The following is a 25,684-nucleotide window of genomic DNA, read 5'->3' as shown; positions in this document are numbered from 1 at the left end:
AAAGCTGGATCACAGAACTCTTATGTTGCCCTGTTCATTTTTATTAAAATGCACACAAAAAATTAGGAGCCTTTATTGATTTCCATCACATTCAGACAGTTGCCCTAGTTAGGGCACAATCCTAACCAGGTCTACTCAGAAGTAAGTCCTATTTTGTTCACTGGGGCTTACTCTCAGGAAATTGTGGTTAGGATTGCAGCCTCAATGTTTCATTTAAAAATGTATGAACCATACAAAATTATATTAACAAGTAATATGAGAGCAAAGCGAAAGAAACCACTAGAAGTGTTCTGTAAATGCTTGGACAAGTGCAAATAGAGTGGTATAATAATTGGGTTCTAGACTCTTCTCACACTGCTCTATGCAGAGTATAAACCACTACTTCTATGAATGGAAGATATTCTCCACCTGTGGAAGTGAACCTTTGGATCCAACACACTATGTTTTACATGCTGTGTGAAAACAAGATTAGTCAGACTCAAAGTAGACAAAAGCAAAACATTTCACATATGAGAATGTAATGACAAAAATTATGTCATTCTACATTAATTTGTTCCTGAGGTAGTTGTAAGTCAGTCTTCATTAAAGGGTACTCCTGAAGTGTACATATGCTGAATTTAGCTTATAGGAGTGCATAAGGAGTTGTGTTCCTCCTTGGACAGGAACCTACACCTTTTCACTTTCACTACATAGGAAGTTAAGACCTTTCTGCTGTTATTGCAGAAATGATGGCACAGTTATAGCAAGTAGCTGTTTTTCAAGTTTGATTCTCATAGTATTCAGAGAAGAGCAGCATCTTCAACAGTACCTGTTCAAAAAAATTAAAACAACTTAATTCTAACATAAAAAAAAATCAGCTTCTTTAATTCATGTGTTCCAATCAAGGCAAAGTATAATTTGCAACCTATAGAACGCCAGAAAATTATGTATTTAACTTATTTTTATAAATATTTTCCTTGAAAAACTGATCAAAAAGATTTGGCCAACAGATGGTCAAGTATTTTGCAACCACTAAAACGAACAAATGTTTGCTTACAATCTTGATATGCTTATGACAAATGCAAATTAGTTAATTTCATGTTTTTATAATATGCTAAAATTGTTATGAATATATTCATAAGTTTCAACAGGAAGGTTTCTATGAATATGAACAGTTATTTCAACACCTACAAGTCAAATCCACAGAAGAACACATGGGGTTCTCCCTGCAACCGGCAAGGTGGAGCTTTGGCTAGTAACTTTTGCCAGTGACAACTTCTGTCTCTGGAGATACTTTCAGTTACAGCAGGTAGTCAATATCAGAATCTCTGCTAGATTTGTCCCCAGTTGCTACAGGACTGGGGGAAAGCAGCCCACAGTGCTTCCCTTGCTATCAAATGACGCCATGATGAAATTTAAAAGATATGCTGTTGGCTATACTTATGGCATTGTGGCACATTTAACCACAATACTCAAAATTGCCAACTTGCCAAACCTAATGCCTGGTGTATTTATTAGCAAAATCTGGTAGTGAAGGTGCAACTGCCCTAGTTGGCACACCACAGTGTCTAACACTGGCTGAGTTCAGATACAATGCCGGTCCTTTGTTTAGTTTAAACAAGATTTTGTATTATGTCTGAATCCATGCCAGCTGCTCTCTTCCTAAGAGGTTTGTTTGGGACCAACAAATCAGCATCTGAAATCATGTTGGTTTGCAGATCAGAGTTTACATCAACCATGGTTTTGTGTTATATCTGAATCCACGGGGCACTGATTACAGTTAATTTTGTTACTCTGCCTCAGGAGGTTGCTGCTGCATTGTAGAGAAGGGAGTGAACTTCTGACGCTGGGCCTTGAGCAGATGGGAAACAAAGCAGACAAGCAGCTCTAAACCTGCTATACGTCAGTTCCAAATATACATCTGTTGCCTGTGGTACAACTAGAAACACAAACCATGGTATGCTTCTGAACTCAGCCACTGTTTTTTCATGGAAAGTTCTGCAAAACCCTCTCCAGGGCCCTGGTTATATCCAAATACAGCATAGTGTACAGTACTCTAAGGCTGAAATCCTATACACCCCTCACAGTAAGTCCCACTAAATACAAAAAATATACTGAATATACAGGGCATATATAATGCTGAATATACAGGGCATATATAATGCTGAATATACAGGGCACTTCTCAATTTATGGGGGAGGGTCACATTTTTGGAATGGTCAAATGTTTGTGAACCATTGGGCAGAATGAAAATATAAATTATTTTGCCTTTTTAAATGAAAGAACAGAGAAGACTTGCATTGCAATCCTAGGCATGACAACTCAGACACAAGTCCCATTCAAAAGGGCTTACTTCCAGGGAAGTGTGTACAGGATTGCAGCCTTACTGTTTTTTAAAATCACTGCCTTGGACTGTATCTGCAAATGTTCAGAAGGTCATATTTTCTATAGCTTGGTTACTAATATTCCTTCATGTCCAAGATCTCAAACAATAGCATTATCTGGAAAAAGTGAAGATTTAATTATATCCATGCACTCCTAAGAGTTTGATGAATGGATACACGTAAAAATATATGAAATGTGTTTGATGTATCTGCCAGACAACTCAGGAGAACAACGAAAATATACATTTTTGTATATATTTACATTTTAAAAACAAGTAGGTTCAAGTTACACTTGACAAATTTTCCATGTTTTCTATTTGCTTTGTCCCCCAGTCTCACCTGCATTTGGTACTGATAGTGTTATGTGAAAAATCCCCGTTTTCCTTTTAAGTTGTGATTTTATATCTGGTTATGTTATTATGGACTAAAATGTCATACGGGCCAAGCAAACGCCCAATTTCCAAAAACCCTGGTAAAAGTCACAAGTTTACACAAACTCCAGTTCTCCATGCACACAGCAACAAAGCCGTTAGCAAAGACTAGCAGCAAAGTCTAAAGAGTACATTGTTATCTCAATCACTGTAAATCGTTGCTTAAGTGGCTCCTATTGTTTTAAGCCTAATCCAATCACTGTTTATGCAAACCCATTTAAACTTCTCAAACAGGCCAAATTCAGGTAAAGTCACAAGCTCATGGTGACGACAAGGAGTCTGGCATAGCTAATCATTGTTTAAATGTTTCCTATTGTTGTAGCTTAATCACTCTTAAGTACCGTATGCAAACTGCCTCCCCCCCCCAGGAGGTCAGCCATGGCTGGTAGCTGACTTCCTGATCTTTGCATGCTCCACGTGCCCCACTGTGTGTAGTGAGCAAGCGCATCCAGATCAGCTCTAGGTCACATCCGGGTAATTCAGGTCAGCATCCAGGTCAGCAAAAACCCTTTTAAGAGAAGGCTGGCACGTGCTAGCTCTCTCTCTGGCTGCCCTTCCAAGGCAGAGGGTCCTTCATAGGACTCTCCACCCCTCCCCATCCAACTGCTTTTCAGGATAGGTAACTATATCTGTGTCTGGAACCTTCCCCCCTTTTTTTCTCCCCTTCTCTCCCCATCTTTAGTCAGCAACTGGTTTGGCAGATCAGGGACCCCTAAAAATCATTCCCTACAAACCTTCCCTTTTTCCTAATTTCCTCGGATGCACCAAATACTTTCCACATGCAACCACCATAAAGCTAGGCACACTTTTCAAGTACTAGAAGCAAGAAATGTGCATTATGTTTACCTGTGTGTTTTTGTAATAAAAATGTAATCTTTGATTGAAAGTTAGCTTTCTCCCAGTCTCCTCTTTAAGCTAGACAAGGGATTTTATCTGCATTATGCTGTTATCTAGCCTGCGATCCTGAGTTTCCAATAAGGGCAGTGTACTAATTCCCCTAAACAAAACAGCCCTTTTGGTAACAATAGTGCTCAAAACTCTTTCACATACCAAAACAGAACTGGAGACATTCAACCCATGCCTTACACCTCCCTCCACTCCAATATAAAGAATGAACAAGTAGAGGGCATGAATACCATCATCAGCTTGCCTTGCTCTCTTAGACCGTTCGTCCTCACTGTCCCCCAACCGTCTTTTTGCACAATCCACACATGATGTTCCTGCAAGAATAGAAGGAAAATTTGAATTTACTGTAGGTCTCCATTCCATTACAAACAAAATTCTTGTTCTTGCCGACAAGGCCTTGGCACTGAAAGGCCTTCCTCAAACACCTTGTGATGAATGCCCTGCTTCCTCTCTTTTTTGCCTTTTCCCCCCCAGTGCAGTTTCTGTGCCACGTCCGCAGCCTAAAAAACTGCTGGGTATCATTTGCAAGCAGCCTTTGTCTGGAAATTCCATTATTCCCCAAACGTGCTGAATTCAGGGTCCACTTTCTTGCCTGATGCAGCTATTCTGCTTAGCAATATTACTATAATGCCATTGAGAGCAAACCTGTCTGCATAGGTAGAAGCCAGGTGGGTTCTACTCTATTTGATGACATCAAAACCATTTCCCAGCCCAAAGGAAGTGTTTGTTTTTCTCAGGCAGTTGCATGAGTGACCCATTCATTGGGAACTCAGAAGAGCACCCACTTGCTCACCTGCAAGTACAAGGACTGGGGTTTCCTGAGCAAAGTAAGTTGCTCATGCTAGAGATCGGCTAGCTAAACTGCATTAAGGAAAGCATTTTTTGTTTTGCGGTAAGAGCAGTTTGGGCTTAATGGCCATAGGCCAGTGGTTCTCAAACTTTTCTGGCTCGCACCTCCCCTGATCCTTGTAGCCACTGGCCATGGCTCCCTATTACAACAACAACAACAATAATACAGGTATTTATATACTACCTTTCATGGTCGTCAGATTTCTCCTCAGACTATTTCAAGGCGGTTTACACAGGTAGGCTAAACTAAATCCCTATAGGGATTTTTACAATTGACGAAAGTTCTGTCTTTCAAGAACTACAACATTTCAGATGAATCCTTTTATGATCTGGTATCACATTCTGGCCTCCAGTTTCCTCCCACGCAAGCTGACAATCCTTCATATCTCACTAGAAGGGTGGCCAAAGAGCAGATGGAAAAACTCGGCTCGGCTTGTCAGCTGCTTCAAGGTCTTGCCGTTCACGTTGCCGGTGGCCTCGAACTGGCAACCTTCAGCTGTTATCTTCAGGCAAACGGGAGGCTCTACCCTCTAGACCAGACCTCCTGCCCTCACCTATTACAACACCTCACCTCAGTTACCCCCAAAATGGGGTTGAAGGTGTTATAATTATACACTAGAAACAAGGTTGCCAGCACTCTGAGGCTGCAATCCTAACCACACTTACCTGAGAGTAAGCCCCATTGAACAAACTAGGACTTGCTTCTGAGTAGACCTGGTTAGGATAGTGCCCTGAGTTTGTTAGCAGCACACCTGGAGGGTTTTGGAAAGGGGGGGAAGAAGTGATGAATTTGCTGGGGGAGGTGAAGACTTTGTTTTGTGTGCATCTGCTAATTGCAAACTGAGACCTAGAGACTGTTTGGCTGGAATCCTAACCCCACTTTCCTGGGAGTAAGTCCCATTGAACACAATAGGACTTTCTTCTGAGTAGACCTAGCTAGGATTGTGCCTTTTGTCTTACAATAGCAGCCAACAGAGTACGCCCCCCCCCTCAAAAGGAGGCAGGAGGAAAAAGGGGAATGGCTAAAAAGGAATGGGGATTTTTATTTTTAATCAATTTTTGGAGACAAAACCATCACGAGTGGCTTTTTTTCTCTTTTGAAGGGGGAGGAAAAAGAGAAAGGTGAAGATCCTGAGTTAAGCTGACACAGACCCCACGCCTGTGTAGGTCTACTCAGAAGTAAGCCCCATTTGAGCCAATGGGGCTTACTCCCAGGAAAGTGTGGAAAGGATTGCAGCCACATACAGCAAGATTACAACTCACCCCAAAGCAGATGGGGGTGCTCACACACATACACCCAGCATGCAGATGCCACCCGTTTCCCCCAGGCAAGATGGAGGGATGCAGGCTGGGGCATTTGGACACCCCCCACTAAAAGCAGGCTGCCTCCCTTCTTCGCTGAGCTGCTTGTGTTGCTGGCTCCCTCCTTCACTGAGCTGCAAACTCTACCCTCCCAGTTTGAAGCCTCTTCTCCAGCCTTGACCAATACCAGGATGCCCAGGGCAAGGGGCACACTGGGAAATGTAGTCCTTGGGGTGAGGTTGCATATGGAGAGAGCTCCATGATGAGATGCGGCACCTCTGCCTGCCCAGCCAGCCTTCTCTCCCACCTCCCCCCACCATGTTTCATATGCCCTCCCAGCCTCACACTGCCCTACCCACCTCGTTCACAGCTGCAGAAAAGCAGCAAGTCAGGAGGCAGCACATGCAGCAGAGAAGAGCAGCCCAGCCTCTCTCCCCAGATGTCTGGTGATGCCCCTGGAGGCTAGCCACACCTCACCAGGGAGGTGGGACACACAGAATGAATACCTCAGCCATAGTCTATGAAGATTTTCATCTCCTAACGTTTCACTCACAACTATGGTGGGCAAAGGACCAGAGGTGAGAACCACAGGCAGTTCGTCTCATTGCAAAGCAACTGACAATAACTGTACACTGACCTTGTTCACTGTGTTCCTTAAACGATTGTGCACTTCTGTTCCAAATTCCTGGATCCTAGTATTTCTAAGGGCTGGTCGCCAAGCTAAGAAACACATGGTGAACAAGATCAGTGTTCTGGGCTAAGACAAACTGTGGTCTGTGGTTCTCATGTCTAGTCCTTTGAAAATGCCCACCATGGTTGTGGGTGAAACATTAGGAAATGACAATTGTCCTAGACCGTAGCAAATAAGCCTGGACAGCTCTTATTGTAGCACTAATAGTACCGGCCATGAAAGTCTGAGATTATATGTCAAATGCATTTTTGCTTTGTCTTCTACATGACTCTAGCCAATGTGCAAGCTTCCTGATTTAGGCAGTGAGACATTTGGGGGGTTTGTGGGGTTGCTTCCAGGGTATGGTGACCAGACATTCCAGTTTTCCTGGGACAGTATCTTTTGGGGGGAAACTCTCCTGTCCCAAGAGTTTGTCATTTTTTTTCAAATGTCCTGGTTTATGGGTTGAGCCCTCACTGCTTGCCTGATGACTGCTGCCCCCACTGATTTGCTTGCCCTTGCAGCAAATCAGTGGCAGTAGCTACCACTACTGCTGCCCCACTACATCTCCTGCCTGTGGCACAAGCACTAGGTCTGTCTCACCACTGTTCAGTTAGCAGCAGCATCATGTTCCTAAAGCACCCATGCACATGGTCTCCTCCAGATGCACAAATGCTCTTCTTCCTAGCCAGCCACTGTGCCCTAGGGGGAACAGCTGAGAGCAGTGGTTGGCCTGGTTGCAAGAAAGTCCATGGCCAGGTGGTGTGTAGTCCCATGAAAGAGCTGCAGATAGCACAAAGGATTTCTAATCAAAGGTTGGATTGGATGATTAGGATCCTTTCTGGAGGGTGAGATGAGGGGAGGAAGAGTTACTGCTATACCAGCCTGGCAGCCCCAGCCCTCCAGAGAGTGGTGGGAAAACCTTGGAATGATCCCAGGGTGGTTACAGCCAGCAAGGCAGCAAAGCCATGAAGATACAGAAATACTGTCGCTGAACATCCTTCCAAAAAGGGGATCTGTTCTGTGCCACTGGGTTGGTTCTGACAGCATGTTTGAGGCCAAGAGCAGTTCCCCCATGGGAGTCAAAAGATTTTGCAAGCCATTCCTTATTTGCAAGATAAATCCCCTTTATGTCCTAATTGTTGTAGACAAGGCTTTCCCTGGTCCTTCCCTTACAGCAGATCCTGGGCATGTCTACATGCAAACTGGGGAATGTCTGTGTAACTCAGGATGTCATGTTGCTTCCAAGACTTTACACCAATTATGTTATAAAACACACGTAAACAAAAATATACTTAACCCAGAAAAGTAGTGCTGTCTACCCGATCTGTATCTGGAGAAAAAACAAATATTAAGTCGTGAAATCAAACTGCATAGGATTACACACAGATTTTCAAGGTTACTAATAATATTTGTGTGAAACACATTTCACACAAAATTATACAGGCACTTAGATTTAGGGACTTGGTCACACACTACACAAGCTATTTGCAGTATCCCTGTGTTCAAAGCTGTGGGTTTCTGGAATGAATGAAGGCAAACTATAAACAAAGGTGGGAAAATCCTGATATCCCTTTTTTCTGTCTATTTTTCACCTGCTTTGAGCTTTCTATCATCTCAGAGGCTTCTCTGATGCCTCAATATCCAGTACCAGCATAGTGTTCCTTCGGTGTTGATCTTCTTCCCCAACTGACTGGTAACCAAAGAAATTTATTTTGAGCCAGCTCCCTGGATTATGAAGACCACTTCACTGCCAGGCAGGGGAAACTCACAAGGTCAGGTGACCCTCTGTACCTAGTTCCATAGAGAAAAACTGGTTTTTCTCTATGGAAAAAGGATGGATGAAAAACTGGTTTTTCTCTAATAAAAATAAAAATAAAAAACAGGGTCACCCACCCTCCTCATATTTTCCCAGGTTCATGGTCAGGAGCACCTGGTGTTTCACAGGGTCGTACCCACCCTGTGAAAGTTGTTGGTCTTTTACTAAGGATGGATGGAAGGACCAAGAAACTTGGGTGAAAGGACCAAGAAACTGGAATAGCGTGGGGAGGGAAAGTAGTCTTGGGGAGGGGAGTAGGCGTGGGGAGGGAAAGTAGCATGGGGAGGGAAGTTGTGTCAGTTTTTGTTTTGTTCCTTGCATTTTAACATCCTTGTGGCCATACACACCCTCTTCTCGTTGAAATGATCAGTGCCTAACTTATTATCTTTGCATTTTTCCCTCCTTTGTTTTAGACAGTTGTTGGTCTTTTAATAATTCTTTTAAACCTTTCCTGTTGTCATCTGCCTAATTTCAGTTTAGTCAAGAGGCAATGGGTTGTCACTACTCCCAAACAACCTGTGTACTGCTATCGTCTGCTTTTAAGATTTTGGGTTCCCTTGGCTTTTGGGTTCCTGTTCACTGAGAAGAGAGGTTTTCCCCAGATAGTCTCCTCCTGCCTGGGGCTCTAGTTTTCAGTGGTGGCAGTAAGAACTACCTTTGCCAAGTCCATTCTCAGTTTTCCTAATTAAAAGGATGACGCAGGGAGATGGGTATGAGTTGCTAAGCATTTGACAAGCAATTTTCAACCAGTGTGCTGCAGCACATTCGTGTGTTACGGAATGTGGTCAGGTATGCTGTGGGATTTTGGAGCACAGTGGTTGAACATGGCTGAAACACTTTTCTGGGTTCTGTGGCTCTATTTCTAGGGCATCTGTCTGTAGTAGTGAATCGTCTGTCCCTCTTCCTCTACCAGCAGAGCCAGTGGGGGAAGAGGGAAAGACAATTCATTACTACATACAGTTGCCCTAGAAAGAGCCACAGAACCTGAAAGAGTCTCTTGGAAGCCAGAAGTTTACATTAGACATTACAAGACGTGAAGACCATAGAGGTCAGTGTGCCATAAGAAGAAAAATGTTGGAAATTGCTGCCTTAGACACTGCACCCACCTTGCCTCCTACATATCCTTACAAAAGGTTTATATCAAAATTATGTTTTCACTGACACATGACTCGCTCTTATTAGCACTATGATGACGTAGTAACATTTCCCATAGCCTGCTGTTTGTTGTTCTGTTACGCACAAATGGAGACTCTGGATGGTGAGGGAGGGAAAGGGGAAATAAAAGGAGACTTAGAGATGGCAGAGAAATTGAATGAGTTCTTTGCATCTGTCTTCACGGCAGAAGACCTCGGGCAGATACTGCTGCCCGAATGGCCCCTCCTGACCGAGAAATTAAGTCAGATAGAGGTGAAAAGAGAAGGTATTTCAGACCTCATTGATAAATTAAAGATCAATAAGTCACCGGGCCCAGATGGCATCCAGCCTAGAGTTATTAAGGAATTGAAGAATGAAGTTGCTGATCTCTTGACTAAAACATGCAACTTGTCCCTCAAAACGGCCACGGTGCCTGAGGATTGGAGAATAGCAAATGTCACGCCTATCTTTAAAAAGGGAAAGAGGGGGGACTCGGGAAACTATAGGCTGGTCAGCCTAACATCTATACCGGGTAAGATGGTGGAATGCCTCATCAAAGATAGAATCTCAAAACACATAGATGAACAAGCCTTGCTGAGGGAGAATCAGCATGGCTTCTGTAAGGGTAAGTCTTGCCTCACGAACCTTATAGAATTCTTTGAAAAGGTCAACAGGCATGTGAATGCAGGAGAACCCATGGACATTATATATCTGGACTTTCAGAAGGCGTTTGACACAGTCCCTCACCAAGGGCTGCTGAAAAAACTCCACAGTCAGAGAATAAGAGGACAGGTCCTCTCATGGATTGAGAACTGGTTGAAGACCAGGAAACAGAGAGTTGGTATCAATGGGCAATTTTCACAATGGAGAGAGGTGAAAAGTGGTGTGCCCCTAGGATCTGTCCTGGGACCGGTGCTCTTCATCCTCTTCATAAATGACCAGAAGACAGGGGTGAGCAGTGAGGTGGCAAAGTTTGCAGACGACACCAAACTTTTCTGAGCGGTGAAGATCAGAAGTGATTGTGAGGAGCTCCAGAAGGATCTCTCCAGACTGGCAGAAAGGGCAGCAAAATGGCAGATGCATTTCAATGAAAGTAAGTGTAAAGTCATGCACATTGGGGCAAAAAATCAAAACTTCACATATAGGCTAATGGGTTCTGAGCTGTCTGTGACAGATCAGGAGAGAGATCTTGGGGTGGTGGTGGACAGGTCGATGAAAGTGCTGACCCGATGTGCAGTGGCAGTAAAGAAAGCCAGTTCTATGCTTGGGATCTTTAGAAAATGTATTAAGAACAAAACAGCTAATATTATAATGCCGTGTACAAATCGATGGTGAGGCCACACCTGGAGTATTGCGTCCAGTTCTGGTCGCCACATCTCAAAAAGGATATAGTGGAAATGGAAAAGGTGCAAAAGAGAGCGACTAAGATGACTGCTAGGCTGGGGCACCTTCCTGATGTGGAAAGGCTACGGCATTTGGGCCTCTTCAGCCTAGAAAAGAGACTCCTGAGGGGGGACATGATTGAGACATACAAAATTATGCATGGGAAGGATAAAGTGGATAGACAGATGCTCTTTACACTCTCACATAACACCAGAACCAGGGGACATTGAGTGTTGGGAGGATTAGGACAGACAAGAAAATATTTCTTTACTCAGCATGTGGTTGGTCTGTGGAACTCTTTGCCACAGGATATGGTGACGGCATCTGGCCTGGATGCCTTTAAAAAGGAATTGGACAAGTTTCTGAAGGAAAAATCCATTATGGGTAACAAGCCATGATGTGTAAGTGCAACCTCCTGATTTTAGAAATGGGTTATGTCAGAATGCCAGATGCAAGCGAGGGCACCAGGATGAGGCCTCTTGTTATCTGGTGTGCTCCCTGGGGCATTTGGTGGGCCGCTGTGAGATACAGGAAGCTGGACTAGATGGGCCTATGGCCTGATCCAGTGGGGCTGTTCTTATTAACAATACCCTTGGGATAAAAGAAAGCAACTCTTCTTCCTGGGAGGACTACAGGGTTGTAATATTTTTCATATAAGCCTGGAAATCAGTAGGTGTGATTGAAATTAAAACCACCCACTTGAATATCTAGATTTGATGCTCTTTTAAAAATGATCTCTCGAAACTTGCTAATACAAGAGTAAAAGCAAAGTGACAGTATGATCATTAAGTGATCATTCATTCAAAACTTTTGGGTTGGTTCCACTTTTTTATACTGCTTGCAAAATTTGTATAAAAAAATAAGAAGTTATGTTAATTTTGAATTATCTTGATGCAGTGATATACAAATTTCAGAATTCCACAGAATTCTTCAGGTTTAAAAAAAAAAGTTCCACCTAACCTGAAAGTTCCTATATTCCTTCCCAAAGAGCAACTCTATCTTATTAGAGTTTGAGAAAAAGATTGAAACAGGCTGTGATCAGAGGGAGAGGAGTCAATTTTCCTGTCCAATTTGAAGGGAAAATGGGGAGAACCCAGACCTTTGTACTTGTCTCGACTGATTTGTTTTAAAGACACACTCTGTTGACTGTCTCTTCAGCAAGATGTAATCAGACTTTGGTCTCCAATAATAATCTAGGCTTCCCTGTAGATGTCTCCGAGTCTAAGGAAAATGCCACAGCTTGTGACTTTTAATACCTTTGCTATATCGGATCTATATGGCCCAATCCTACTGAATGAGGGCCTGCACCAATTCTGCCAACGTGTGTTACTGCAAAAGTGCCGTAAAAAGCTTTGTGGCAGTGCAAGGCCCAGGTACACTTGTGGCACCTGTGGAGTGATAGACACCCACCAGGGCAGGTAGGTTTGGCGCAGTGGTCACTGGATACCAACTGCCTTGTGAAGAGGAGGAGGAATAAATTTTGTGATTTTATCATTGAATTTATAGATTTGATACAAGCCACCTTTACTGCCTCTTCAGAAGCCAAAAAGCAAAATAAAAGCCTTCTAACTAAAAGGAGAGCAAAATCCTTTTCATGTCCTTTTGTCATTGCATGCTTATAGGTGCTGTATAGATTACTCCCCTGGGGGGCTGGGGATAAGAACAGGCCCTCAGTTTGGCTGTACTTGTTGTAAGAGGCAACTGAACAGCCACCGGGTAGGTGGGACTCCTTAGCCTGGGAAGGCAGCTCATCTGAGAGAAGGAGAACTCTGATCCCAAACCTCCACTGCCTTGTGGCTACATCCAGTTAAGGAAAAGGCTTCAGGAGTCAACCTCGAGGCAAAATCCGGAGCTGGAGTCCCTGAGGCAGTTCATGGCTGAACACAGTCACGTTCTGGCAACTCCTGCAACGCCGCTGGAACCAACCGTATTGGCCTCTGCCTTTCCACTGGACCGTTTCAGCGACGTGGAGAGGGGGGATTTGCTGCATGGGTAACAGCCTATCCTCCATACCTACTTTACCCAGGCTTCACGCACTGGAGAGGACACTCTGTTCCAGAACCACCATTCAGAGTGCGATACCATAGTCTTCCGAGACTGAAGGATGCCAACAACAGATTGCAATATTATTAGTGATTGGTAGTACACAAAACCATGGGAAGATGGAATATCTGTACTGATAAACTCATAGAGTTTGTTTCTCAAATTGTGGATCGGGACCCAATAGGTGGGTCACAAGCAAATTTTAGGTGGGTCCCCATTCATTTCAATATTTTATTTTTAATGTATTAGACTTGATGCTACCATGAATGTGACTGCATTTGGGGAAATGTTACAGACCTGGACTTTTAACAGGCTATGATGTATATGCTTTTAACAATGACAGTAAATGGGACTACACCTGGGTAAATGTGGGTAGAATTGCAGCCTAGGATTGTGAAAAATTTTCCTGCTTGATGTTGTCACTTCCAGTCATGACATCACTTCCGGTGGGTCCTGACAGATTCTCATTCTAAAAAGTGGGTCCCGATGCTAAATGTGTGAGAACCACTGCATAGAGAATACAATGCTGTGACGTTACGTATACACACAAAGCACAAATATCCACGCACAGATTTAAAAACAATCGCCACGTATGAGAAGAACAGAAAAAAAATGGTTGAATGTGTTATATTTTGTAATAGAGATACAGTACCTGGACTCCTCTGTTTGCAGATCTGGGTAGCAAGATCTTGAACATACTCTGGGAAACTTTCAAAGCAATTCCCATAGGATACCACTTTGATGCCATGTAGAAGCATATCTGCCTGGAGCTTAAAAAACTGGTCTTCATTTTCTTTAAGTACCAACATGTAATGTTCTAGATCCACTTTGTTTTTGACGGTATACAGGAAGAGGGCCTGGAATATCTGGTCACGCAGAGTCTCTCCACAGCCCATAAAGAGAAATGATTTGGTCCGGTACAAGTTCTGCAGAACCTCCTGTAAAGAAAAATTAGTTCACAAATACTTGAGTAAATACACACAAACATACTCAGACACAAGCCAAAGTCAGGCCATTCCAGATCATAAAGACGATGTAAGAGATTAGTTACAGCCAGGTTTGTAACTAACCATTTGGCAGGTTGCCTCTGGCAAGTCAAAATTGCCTCTAGATGCTCAGATAGAAAAGTTTTCAGACTTTAAGGCAGGAGGTGTTTTTGTTCCCCCCCCATTTAGGCTGTTACTATTTCACACCCACCATTACAAGTCAATCATTGGAATAAAACTTTTACAGGCTAGTAACATTTTTTGTGGATTTATTTGCAAGGCTGTGGCTGATGCTTTGCACTTTAAGGTAATGGAATTTGATAGTATGACTAGATGCTGCTTGTACAGTGGGCCCTCCTTATCCGTAGGTTCAGCATTTGAATATCTGTGGATGCCAAGCCCATGGCTGAAGGGTCTCAGAGGACTCCCAGGCCTTCCAGTCACATCCAGGAAACTCTTCTAAAAGGCACTTCCCATTTGGTAGCACAACACACACACTCCTTCATGGATTTTATTATCCACCAAATTTGGTATCTGTGCGGGGGTGTCCTGGAACGAATCCCCTGAGGATACCAAAGACCCACTGAATGCATTCCCTCCTCACCCTCCAGAGCTGAGGGGGAGCAGAGCCCCCCTTGTCTCCAGAGGGTCCTCTGAGCCCAGGAGAGGTCACAGACATCTGTCTCCAGCCTTTGCTGGGCTCAGACCGAGCCTGACAGTATTAAAAATGCTACTTCCAGTTCCTCTGTGAAGTTTCCCTAGGCCTCCTCAAGCTTCATAAGGCATAAAAAAAGTCACTTCTAGTTTCAGGATGGACGTCTGTGGCCTCTGCTGGGCTCACAAGACCCTCCAGAGAGGGCGTGCGCAGAGGGCACACACAGGGGGGCCACAGAGAGAGAGAGAGAGACAGATATATATATAGAGAGAGAGAGAGAGAAGAACAGCACAAGAGATTCACCAGGAGAAGTTAAGTACATTATGTATGGATAGGTATTAGTGTCATGTTGGACAACACAGAAATTCAGCTGGTCCCACAAAATTCTGCCCTCATATGAACTTATGCACAACCACCAGTGAGGGGAGGCCACGGCTGAGCCATTGTGGTGCAACCTTAGCTATGCAGCTGCCATTCTGTGGAATGTTCTTCCAACTATCACCACACAGCAGCATGGTTAATCTGCGATGCCCAATCCATGCTGCATACCTTTTCTACACTGCTGGTTTAGAGATTATGTATAGCTTGAAAGAAAACAAGCCTTTTAGTCTCCTTGTGCACATACCATCACTTCAGGGTCCTGAGTAACATCTTTATATCCTGAAGGATCCAACACCATTCCACAAGGATCTGTGTACAAACCATGAATGTGAAGAACTCCATACCTGGTCTGACCTTTTGCCCACTGGAGAACCTGAAGAAAATGAGGTGGTTCATTAATCCTGCCAGACAAAAATGCAGAAAGAGACCAGGCACCAGAGGAGTGCTACCTACTTACAGAATCTACCTACTTATGGACTCTGCCTCGAAACAGAGGCAGGTGGGCAGAATTCATCCCAGGTAGGCATAATCCATTCCAGCTGCCTGCCAGACAACCAGATAAGGTTGGGGGAAAAATCCACACGAGGCAGAAAGAGAAAAGTGTTGCATTGTAGACAAAGGTCCTGCTGAGTCAAGGAAGAGCATGAGAGTCTTCACAGCTTCACGGAGGGGGAAGATTCATATTTGGGGTTTAAGAAAAACGTACACAAAAAGCATCCCCTTGCACCAAACAGAAGGAAAAGGTTTGGTGGCTTTTTTTGTTGTTGTTGTTGGTTTAGAAGCTAAATAGAATTGATGTACCTGCTCAGTAGCTATGGCTATAACAAACCCTCCCAGGAGCTGGCTGTAAGCCACCCATTATCAAGTCAGCCAGAAGTTCCTGTCACCTCTGACACACTTTAAGGAGCTCCCCTAAACTGCCAGGCAAGTAATAGCGACCAACCATCAAGCCATTTACCAGGCTCTAGAGTCAGCTGTTTATGCGATCCTTGCGCATAATCCTAACCACATTATTTTAAAAATGAGCCTGTGCAAATCACACTTCCAGTATTAATTTTTAAATCAGGCTTTTTCAAAAATGAAACAACACCATGCAAATTGAGAGTTACCAGGAGAGCAAAAAGACAAAAAACCTGCAAACTCAAAATTGAAAGTTAAATGGCCTAACATTTTTTTTTTTAACTGTGAGAAACACTGTAGCTAGCTAGATATTTTCTCATGCACCTCTCATATGTTTCAACAGCACTTGAGATGAAGTTTTTGGTGCATTGTGCCCCTCCTATTGTTAGGAACATTTTAACATTCTGTAAAAATGGAGGTTGAGAGCTTCAAAAACCACATTCTGGTGCTTCTACCCTACCTTGTCTTTATCTTTCAAATCAAGAGATTCCATGGGTTTCCCCTGTTGCTGGCCAAAGATTTCAAGTAAGTTGTCATAATTTGTAGTAAGCACCATAGTGCCTCTCTCCATTAGTCGAAGAATTGACTGCAGAACAACAGGATTCTGAATCTGCTGTTCCAAATTATCAAAAATCTCCATTAGACAGTCCTGGAAAAAGTTTGGTTTGGCATCTCCTGTTCGCTGGTAGAAAAAAGAGAACATCGGGGAGACAAGACTTATATAGGCTTTTGAGTAACACAGAACCCCAGAACCAAATTGGTAGCACATGCTATTACTACAGGCCTATAGAACTCAGACCATTTCCCCGCAATGCGCCTGTCAAGGAAGTACATTTCTTCTTTCTGTTGCTTGCTTAGAGCCTTGAAAATAGGGAGGAATGCCAAGCATCTGGAAGCAGGAAGTTGAACCAGAGAGGAACTTAAAAACTGGTTTGGAAAGGCTTTAATCAGGAAACAGAACCAGAACCAGAACCTAAACCTAAAATCAATTTGCTCTTTTGAACCTGAACTGGAACCAAACTCTCACACAATAAAATTGTAACTGGTCCTCCAAGTAGAAGCTCAGATGGTACTTTTGAGAGGGATAAGGAAGTGTTTGTTTTCACCTCCAAGATCAGAAAGGCAGACAAAAGAGACTCTTTTTCCTAGGCAATTACTGAAAGAGAAGAACCAGGAGCAGGAAAATGTTGGTGGTTCCTCTGCATTAACTTGGACTACAAGTGCTCAGTTGATATTCAATTCTCTGACTGGAACAGCAACAAAAATATGCCTGGCATGCTGTATTCATCTTAGTGGGTCACACATTGAGCAAGTCAGCATTACTGTGTGTCCTCCCCCCCCCCACCCAGGTGGGGCAACACCACATCATTAATCTTGCAGAACTGGTTAAGTGGGTTAATCCAGTAGGAGAGACTAACCCTCCCACTGAGAATGAGGATGCTGTTTCCACAGTAGTCTCAGTTCCCACTCGCATCTCTTAATTTTTAAAGCAACAGTACCTATTTTTCCAATGTAAAGGATTTAAAAGGTAATTTTGAGTGTATGTTATTTTAGCTTTATGCGCTAACTTTGGAACTTAGCCCTTGAATAAGATGAGGGATAACTATATACAATGAGTTTGTTTCATTGACAAAGCGGGAAGATCACTGCTTACCGGTGACATCTTTCTGATTAGGTCATGTGCAACCACAAGCAAGTCTTGGTCTCCATCTTTGACCACCTTTCTGTGGAACTCAGCCACATCTCCCGGGTGCAGCACCTCCAGCTGGTCCGCTGCTTCAATGACTGCTTCAATGCAGCTTCGCCAGGAACAGAGGGCCGGAATTCCCGGCGCGACAGCAGCACTGACCCCTGTTCCAATTACCAACAGGAGATCCTGGGGCTGCTTCCATACAAGGCTTTTTAAAAACTTCCTAGATATCAAAATCAAAGAGAAACTTTATGAGTAGGAGAGGTCATGGTTTATCAGGCTATGATAAGTCTGATAAAAGTCTCTTGATGAGCTAAAATAATAATCACCCCATCTGAATTTTATGTTTTAGAAGCTGTGACCCCAAATGGAGAAAGACAAAAAAAGCAGATGCTCGATGCCCCTTACTGGCAACTGATCTTCAACAGAGGCCAAATTTTAAATTAAGCAGCAAAACAGCTGGCTCTGCTGACCACACAGGGTTGTAATGGAAGATCATCAGATCATCAGGTGGGTAATGTGGTGTTGACAGCAATCCCACGTTTTGACAGCTGGTTGACAGCTCTGGGAAGGGCAGGGCTGGCTCCACAGCTGTAATCAATCAAGGCAATGGAGACCTAGATGGACACCTGAGCTTCTTTTGACCTTGATGGGACTTTGAATGAACATGGACTGGAGAGATGGCTAACCTGAGCCTACTTAACAAGGGGCTAACTCACAGCTGAGCTGCATTTTGGATAATGGGACATCCAAGGATAAAAGGCAGCTTCAGAAGGAGCAAGGCTACCTGACCAAGAGACAGCCTGGACCTAGACGGTACCCGGCCAGACAGAGCTACCTGACCCAGACCTATGGGAGAAGGGGATTGCCAGGACTCTGCTGGAGGAGACACTCTGCTGGAGAGGAGGGAGGGACACTGCTGCAGAAGACTGGATTGGGAAGACTGGACTGTGCTTTGGAGACTGGATTGGACTTGGACTGGAGGCTTCAGACCTTTACCCACTGAGTTAAGTGGAGTTTTGGGGAGGGAAAACCTCTGGACAAGAGGACTTGTAGGGAGTGTTTGTGTTTGTAGCAATAAACTCTTGTTACATTCTTGAGCTGTTTACATTCTTGTAAATTCCTGAGTTGTTGCTCAACTGATAAGGAGTCTGTTCATTTCTTTGCCCACCACAGTTGTTCTTGGAAAAGGAGGGTGTTAATTAGCCAAAAAGTGGGCATTAGAAGGGAGTTGGAATATTTGGACAGAACAAATTGGCGTAGTCTGCAGGATAGGTAAAATCGGGATAGAACAAACTGGTGTAGTTGGCAGGATTGCAAGACAGGGGTCAGGGAACCAATCTCCTGCACAGGACCCACTGTATTTCGGCCAGTCCACTCCCTTTCAGCCAGACTGATCACACAACCACCTCACAGGGTTAAAATGAGAACACAATAGTACAGGGGAAAGAGTACAGTGTTCCGAGTTCCATGAAACAAGAGCAAGATACAAAATAATAATAAATTAAGACAATAGAGGCAATAGCCGAGCTCTGAAACTCCCTACCGACCACCTTATTTCTGAGGTATGTCCATTCCTTGATGCCAACCAAACAACTGAAAATATTGGCATCTGTAAAATGGCAACAAAAGTGACCCACTGAGAACTCCGTGTTCTGAAGATATAAACAAGGGTGACACTTCACATTGAAACTGCGATATAAGATGTCAGTAATAATTTTGTAGTATATAAGGACTATTTCTTACCTGGATTTCTGTTCATTTCTAATTGTAGTCTCTTGGACTGAATCCATGTGTTCCAATTCTGTGAAACAACAAATACACATATTCAATAGGTTTCGGAATGGGCAGTAACAATGAGACAATCGGTTAAAGCATTCTAGATGAACTGGGCTAACCCAATCAATGCTCATCTAGATTCTATTAACTCATACACTGATATGCCAAAAAAGAGACCTGCTGCTGTCGCACCGAGGCCAAACTTGCGGTGCCTTACCTGGCACTTTGTTCCCGAGGCACTGGGTATCCCAGAGGCTGCGCACACTTCTGCTTGAGAGGCTCACGCAGTGGCAGGCCCTAGCTTTATACTCCTAGCTGGCTCCTCCTCCTTCCCTCCTTGCTGATTGAAAGGGGCTGGTCTTCCCAGGTGAGATTACAAAAGATCAGGAAGACAGAAGGTTGCTAATGGGCCTTATCTACTCTGCAGGCTCCTGAATGGGGTGCTTGGATTTGCCTAATGGGGCTCTTATCACCTCCTAAAGGACAACCACTATGCTAAATTGCCCTGGGCTGGCTGGGAATAGGCCCTGCCTAGGTTCTTACCCTCCTACTTCAGCCCTCTTAGGCTGGACTATTTTTTAACCTCAAGCTGCGTTTTATTTGAGTTTAAAATGCACTGGTTGAAGAGTTTTTTGGGCTTGGCAGAACTTACACACCAAGGTTTAAATCCTGTTTTGCCCTGTTTATAAAATAGACACTGTGAGCTTCCCCCCCATTACCCTCTTCTTTGTTTAGTTTGAGCTCTAGCTCCCTATCTAAATTATACCTCCTGCTTTTATTAAGTGTGCACCTTTATTTATTTGTTTGTTTATTTATTGTTCTCACCTAGATCTTGTGTCCCAATACACTGAACCTTTAGATGATGTTCTAACTTAGATTAAGTTTAACTTTGGTTAAGTATAGGGTTAATTTAAACAAAGTAGAAAAACTTGCTTTCCACTTTATCCTCCTATGTTTTATTTACTTTTCCAAGTGCCTGTACCTTGGGCCCTTACTCATGAGTAGGACTCTGCTCCTGCTCAGAGTGGACCTATGTACACACTTATGTATTTATTTTTATTGCCCTCGCCTGGCTCCTGTGCCCCAACTTGCTGGACCTTAGACTCCCTCCCTCTGGTTAGATTAGGTGCTAACTTAGGTAAAGCTAAATGTCAATGTTGGTTTAAGGTTGATTTAAGGTTAGAAGACAAAGAGTTAGAGTACACTTACCTTCTCGTTGTCCTCCTCCTCTCCTCTTCACAACTCAGAGAGTCCTCCCTCTTTTCTCCAAAACTCAAGAGGTCCACTTGCTTTCTCCTTGCACCGAGGCTAAACTCGCGGTGCCTTACCTGGCACTTTGTTCCCGAGGCACTTGGTGGCCCAGAGACCACGCACACTTCTGCCTGGCGCTTCTGGACCAGGTTAAAGGGAGAAGGATTTTCCCCTTAAAACACCTTCCATGCAATACATGTCCTCTTCTTCCTGTCTCACCTCAGATGCACCAAGTACACACCACACACAGCCACCACAATAGGCACACAAGGATACATGTGTCAGGAACTATTGTACATTACTGCATTCTTGGGGAAACAGTATTTTCATATATTGTCTTTAGCATTCATATTTTCAAATACCAGTATGTATCGTATTGGGAAAGCTCTCTCACTCCCAGTTTAAAAAGAGGGTTTTGTTTTCTGCACAACACTGATTTGCATCTGGTCTGACCCCTTATCAACAGAGCCACTTCTTTCACTTTAAATTGCATCTCTCTGAAGGTTGAAGAGTCCTTTTTCCCCATGTCCTTTCTGAGAGAGAACCATTTATTAATAATGTCCCACAAGCTCCCTTGGTAACACTTGGCATATTTTTAAAGTTTTTGTTTTTTTAAATGAGGGTCAAACATGCACATTTATTCACACAGGTATTTGTGACTGTAGGTGAAAGTTAAGTTTCACTGAGATCAATGGTTATTTTTAAACAAACATTCTTAAAATGCAGTTATAAACATGCTTAGGGCTGAAATGTCAGATATGATTTTTCTGTTCTTCACAATCACTGAAAGATAAGCTGAAAAACACTTCACAATCACTGAAAGATAAGCAAGCTATTAAGATTTATTCTAGCAGTATCTTAGAAATGCAGACCAGCATTTCTTTCTTGAATTTTCAAAGAAGAACCCAAAGCAAATATCTCTATCTACCTCTTTTCACGTGTTCTGACAGCCAGGGTTAAAACTGTGCTTGGTTTCAGCCCCAGAAAAGCCCACACACATTTCCTCAGCCTATTAGCTATCCCTTATGGAAGGTCAGGGCACAGGAAGATCTGACTTGTCAACTAAAAATAGAAGACATTAGAGGCGCTATTTTGACCAACAACAGCTTAACCCATTTTTGTCTGGCCCGCAGGAGTACACATTTGGTCCCTGTTGTAAATATGCAATGCTAGGCAGAAATGGTATTTAAATGTTGCTTGACAACTCAGACAAGGTTCTTTGATATCTCACTGCCAAGTTGGGATTCTCCCAAAGTGACATCACATCAAAACACACACCTTAGAAAGTTCTTGCAAACAAACAAGCTGATATGAGCCCTTCAGAGTCATATTCTGCAAATTTTGCAAAACAGCTGAAGAAATGGAACTTAAGAGACAGCAACATTATACAAATGAGAAATGCCTAAGTGACCACACCTGTAGAGAAATGGAGGACTCACTATGTCCAGGCTGCAAGGAACACCATGGATGTACAAAGAAAGCCTGTAAGAGAAGGGGGGGGAACCAGGTTTATGAGACCTTCGTGATGCAAGTGAGAGAGCAGGGCAAGCACAGACCTTTCTCCAGCCCAGGGGCCTGAGAAGGCAAAAAGGGGGAATGTCAGGTGACTCAACTCTCAGCCTCAAGAAGAGTTGAAGATCCAACACCAGGGTACTATTAAAAAAAAATACGCTGAGGATGGAAATTATGTGATACCCCCCCCCCCCAAGCTGTGCATTTAATAGTTTGGGGTATTTTATAGTTGATAGCATTTATTGTATATGTATTTTTAAATTTGCTGTAAGCTGTCTTGGGTGCCCTGTGGGGAGAGAGGCTGGATATAAACTGAATAAATAAAATAAATAAGCCGGTAATAGAGAGGAAGAACCCCTAATTACAGTACACACAACCAACTTCCTTTTCATTCAGCTGTTTCATAGGTGCCCCCACCTTGCAGAAATTCCTCCCATTTCATTCAGATAGTGGCATAGCTAGAGGGGGTACAAAGCACTATGGTTTGCAGGCGCCTGAATGCGCCATGCAAGCGGCCCCTCCCCTTTGGAGCCATTCCGGGCAATGGGAGTAAAATGGAGGTGTTTGCCTCTCTGCTACCTGGCATTCAGCTCAGTTTTGCTTTCACCCACCATCTGGAATGGCTCTGAAGGTGGGGGGGGGCGCTTGCACAGCATGTTCAGGCAACTGCAAAACTTAGTGCTTTGCACCCCCTCTAGCTATGCCACTGTTCACAGAGTTGCATGGGAATCCCTCCACCTTTGTGATGGACAAGCCTCTGTCGCCTTTCTGAGCTGCCTGCGAAGTAGAGATCCAACAGGTGCAGTTGTTGATGGGAAGGCTTACTCTGCGGCAGGGATGTGTGGTGAGGCAGGTGAAGCACAGCCTCCACACCAGAGTCATTTGAAAAGCACCTCTGCTGTGTGAGGCGAGGCAGGGCTTCCCCACCGAAGTCCTTCAAAAAGTGCTGCTGCAACCTGCGGTGAGGCAGTTGAGGCAGAGCCTCCCCACCGCAAGCCTTTAGAAAGCACTGCCACCTTGTGGAACCCTCAAGCACACTCAACCCACGTGCAAAGCACCTGGGCTGAGAGTGCCTGAGCTTCTCACAGGGCGCTTTTTGCAAGACTCTGGTGGGGAGGCTCTGCCTCACCTGCCGCCCCCCCCCCGCTGTGCGGCATGCCTCCCTGTCCCACGACCACTGCCCGGCCCGTGCACGCCCAGAGACAGCAGCCGCGAGCGGAGGAGAACAGAGCCCAGCAGGTCCTCCTTGCCGGCAGGCTCTGCGCAGCGCCGGGGGATGCCTCTCGTCGGTGGCGTAGCTGGAGGGGGCGGAGCACTCGACCTGGTGGGGAGGTGGGCGAGCGGCCCCTCCCTTCTGAGCCATTCCCGGCGGAGGGGGGGGCAAAACGGAGCCGTACGGCTGGGAATGGCTCCGAAGGGAGGGGCCGCTCGCCCACTTCCCAGCCAGGCCGAGTGCTCCGCCCCCCTCCAGCTACGCCACCGCCTCCCGTCGCGCAGAGCCCTGCAGGTCTTGGGGGACGAGCGGACTCCGCCCCGCAGACCCTCCAAGGCAACCTGTGCAGCGCACGCGCCACCAGCCCCGGGTCCTACCCGCGCGCTCCCTCCGAGGAGCCTCCAGGCACTGCAGGCTGCGAGGACCGCCCCTTCCTCGGCCAGACCGCAGTCTGGGCGGGCAGGAGCCAGAGGCGGAGCGAGGACGGGCCGCCTCCTGCCCCCCTTCCTCCGCAGCCCGCCCCGCACGCACCCCCTCCTAGGCATGTCTACTCAGGAGCAAGCCCCATTATAGTCAGTGGGGCTTACTCCCAGGAAAGTAGGAGTGTAACCTGAGCGCCCCATCCTAGGCTTGCCTACTCAGAAGTAGGTCCCATTGTAGTCCATGGGGCTTACTCCCAAGAAAGTGTGGATAGGATTGGAACCTGAGAGCCCCATCCTAGGCATCCTAGTAGTTTTATGACTAGGCATTTTAATATTTACCAGGACCCACTAAGGCATCTGGAGTCTTTTGCCTGAAGTTATGAGAGGTACCAATGACAATTTTTAATCTAGATTAATAAAGCGAAGTCTCTTGACAAGGCTGCACCCTCCAAACCCACTTTTCTAAATGCAACCAGTATGAATTTGGTCAGGCAAAACTTCTTGCATCAAGGCCTTTCAGCCTCTGAGCTTCAGGAAGACGCTCTTCAGGCAGGAGAAATGAAGAAGAATCCTGTATCCAACCTGAACCTGTTACATTCCCAAATAGAAGTTGCTCTAATAAAAGGTGTCACTATATATTTTCTTCCTCTTAGTTCTTTGAAACTTCCATGGCATCGTTTCTCTTCACCCATTAGAAATTGCAGCGTTGGTTCAGATTCAACTCTGATACATGCTGGTATCCAAGATGTATCTAAGGCATGATGTCAGGGCCTCTGAAAAGAATTTTATCAGGGGGTACAAAGTTTCTTTTGGGCCCCTTTGCAAAGGGGAAGGGTGAAACAGAGCGAGGGAAGATGGTGATGGGTGAGCAGAATGGGGGCAGGTAGGGGCAAAACAGGGTGGGTGGAGGGTGGAGACAGCTAGAAAAGTCTTTGGAGCTCAGGTCTACCCACCCATGTGGCATCAGTAGTGTCCCCAGCATCCTGTGCAGGCAATAGGTCTGAGTGGATAGAAAAATGTCAGATCCGAGTACATTTCTGGGCCCCCTCCTTTGGCTCCTGCCCCCCCCTTTTGACCCTGGGCCCAGGTACAAATTACCCCCTTTACTCCCCCTCTTCTAGGCCCTGCATGATGTAACAGCAAATTCAGGTTTGCTTCCATATACTAAGAACTTGATTGTACCCTTCATCAGACATTAGTCCTCTGTAGACAGAATAGTCAAATGCAGCTATTTCCAACCTTTTTCAACTCATAGCACACCGACAAGTTGCTAAAATTATCTAGGCACACCATCGGATTTTTGACAAGGTATACTATGTTGCTGGCAGGGGGCTTGCATCCTCCAAGGACCCTACTAATAAATGACCCTCCCCAAACCCCTGTGGCACACCTGCGGACCATCAACAGCACACCAAAGTGCTGTAGCATAGTGGTTGAAACTGTGTGAGGTTTGCTGGTCTAATGTATGAGGGAGACAAAGAGGGGTGCACCAGCTATCCACCCACCCCATACTGATGTTCTCCCTGGCTGCCCAGGGGTCTGATTTTTAGAAATAATTATCTCTCCTGCCTCTTTCTGTGCTTGCCCTCTCCAGACAAACACCAGATGCAAGGTTGGCCATGGGTGTGTCTGTATGATCATCCAGAATTGTTCCATTTGCCCCACACACACGCATTGCTGTCGCCAAATGGCCTAAAGCCTGACAAGGGTAGCTAGCTCCAACAATTCCAGCTACCTGGCAAGTATACCTATGTGGTGCTTATGTCTTCCAGATTATGTTTGCTGCGTTCATATTTTACACATCTAAATGTACATTTTAGGAACATAGTATGGGAAAAGCCCTTGTGGCCCGAGGTGAACAACAGAAATCTATAAATCATCAAGAGATAAATTATACAGTTACAGTTTTATTTCATTCTGCCTCCAATTCTTTGACATGTTCCTTCTTTGACCAAATACTGCTGAATATTGAAAATTGCTGCTAAGCAAACTTCA

The 25,684-nt window shown here is 44.7% G+C and overlaps 1 protein-coding gene across 8 annotated transcripts; it reads right to left on the bottom strand.

Moving 5' to 3' along the window:
• Positions 1–20: 20 nt before the first annotated feature.
• On the bottom strand, positions 21–23,721 carry FAM118A (family with sequence similarity 118 member A). 8 transcript variants are annotated; one of them, XM_066632011.1, is made up of 11 exons: positions 23,645–23,721; positions 21,959–22,024; positions 19,259–19,316; positions 17,477–17,735; positions 16,283–16,504; positions 15,167–15,295; positions 13,553–13,838; positions 7,822–7,854; positions 5,216–5,301; positions 3,931–4,014; positions 21–808 (listed from the first exon to the last, which is right to left on the bottom strand). In XM_066632011.1, the coding sequence occupies exons 3-11, from the start codon at positions 19,303–19,305 to the stop codon at positions 758–760; spliced, it is 1,197 nt and encodes a 398-aa protein (XP_066488108.1). In that variant the 5' UTR covers positions 19,306–19,316; positions 21,959–22,024; positions 23,645–23,721; the 3' UTR covers positions 21–757. The 8 variants fall into 8 exon arrangements, with proteins under 8 accessions (XP_066488108.1, XP_066488110.1, XP_066488109.1 ...); XM_066632013.1 differs by lacking the exon at positions 21,959–22,024 and having other exon boundaries at positions 23,645–23,696; XM_066632012.1 differs by lacking the exon at positions 23,645–23,721 and having other exon boundaries at positions 21,959–22,559.
• Between the last annotated feature and the right edge of the window lie 1,963 nt (positions 23,722–25,684).

The sequence above is a fragment of the Tiliqua scincoides genome, chromosome 6, assembly GCF_035046505.1.
Source record: "Tiliqua scincoides isolate rTilSci1 chromosome 6, rTilSci1.hap2, whole genome shotgun sequence".
Taxonomy (NCBI): domain Eukaryota; kingdom Metazoa; phylum Chordata; class Lepidosauria; order Squamata; family Scincidae; genus Tiliqua; species Tiliqua scincoides.
This window is presented reverse-complemented; position numbering and strand designations above follow the sequence as displayed.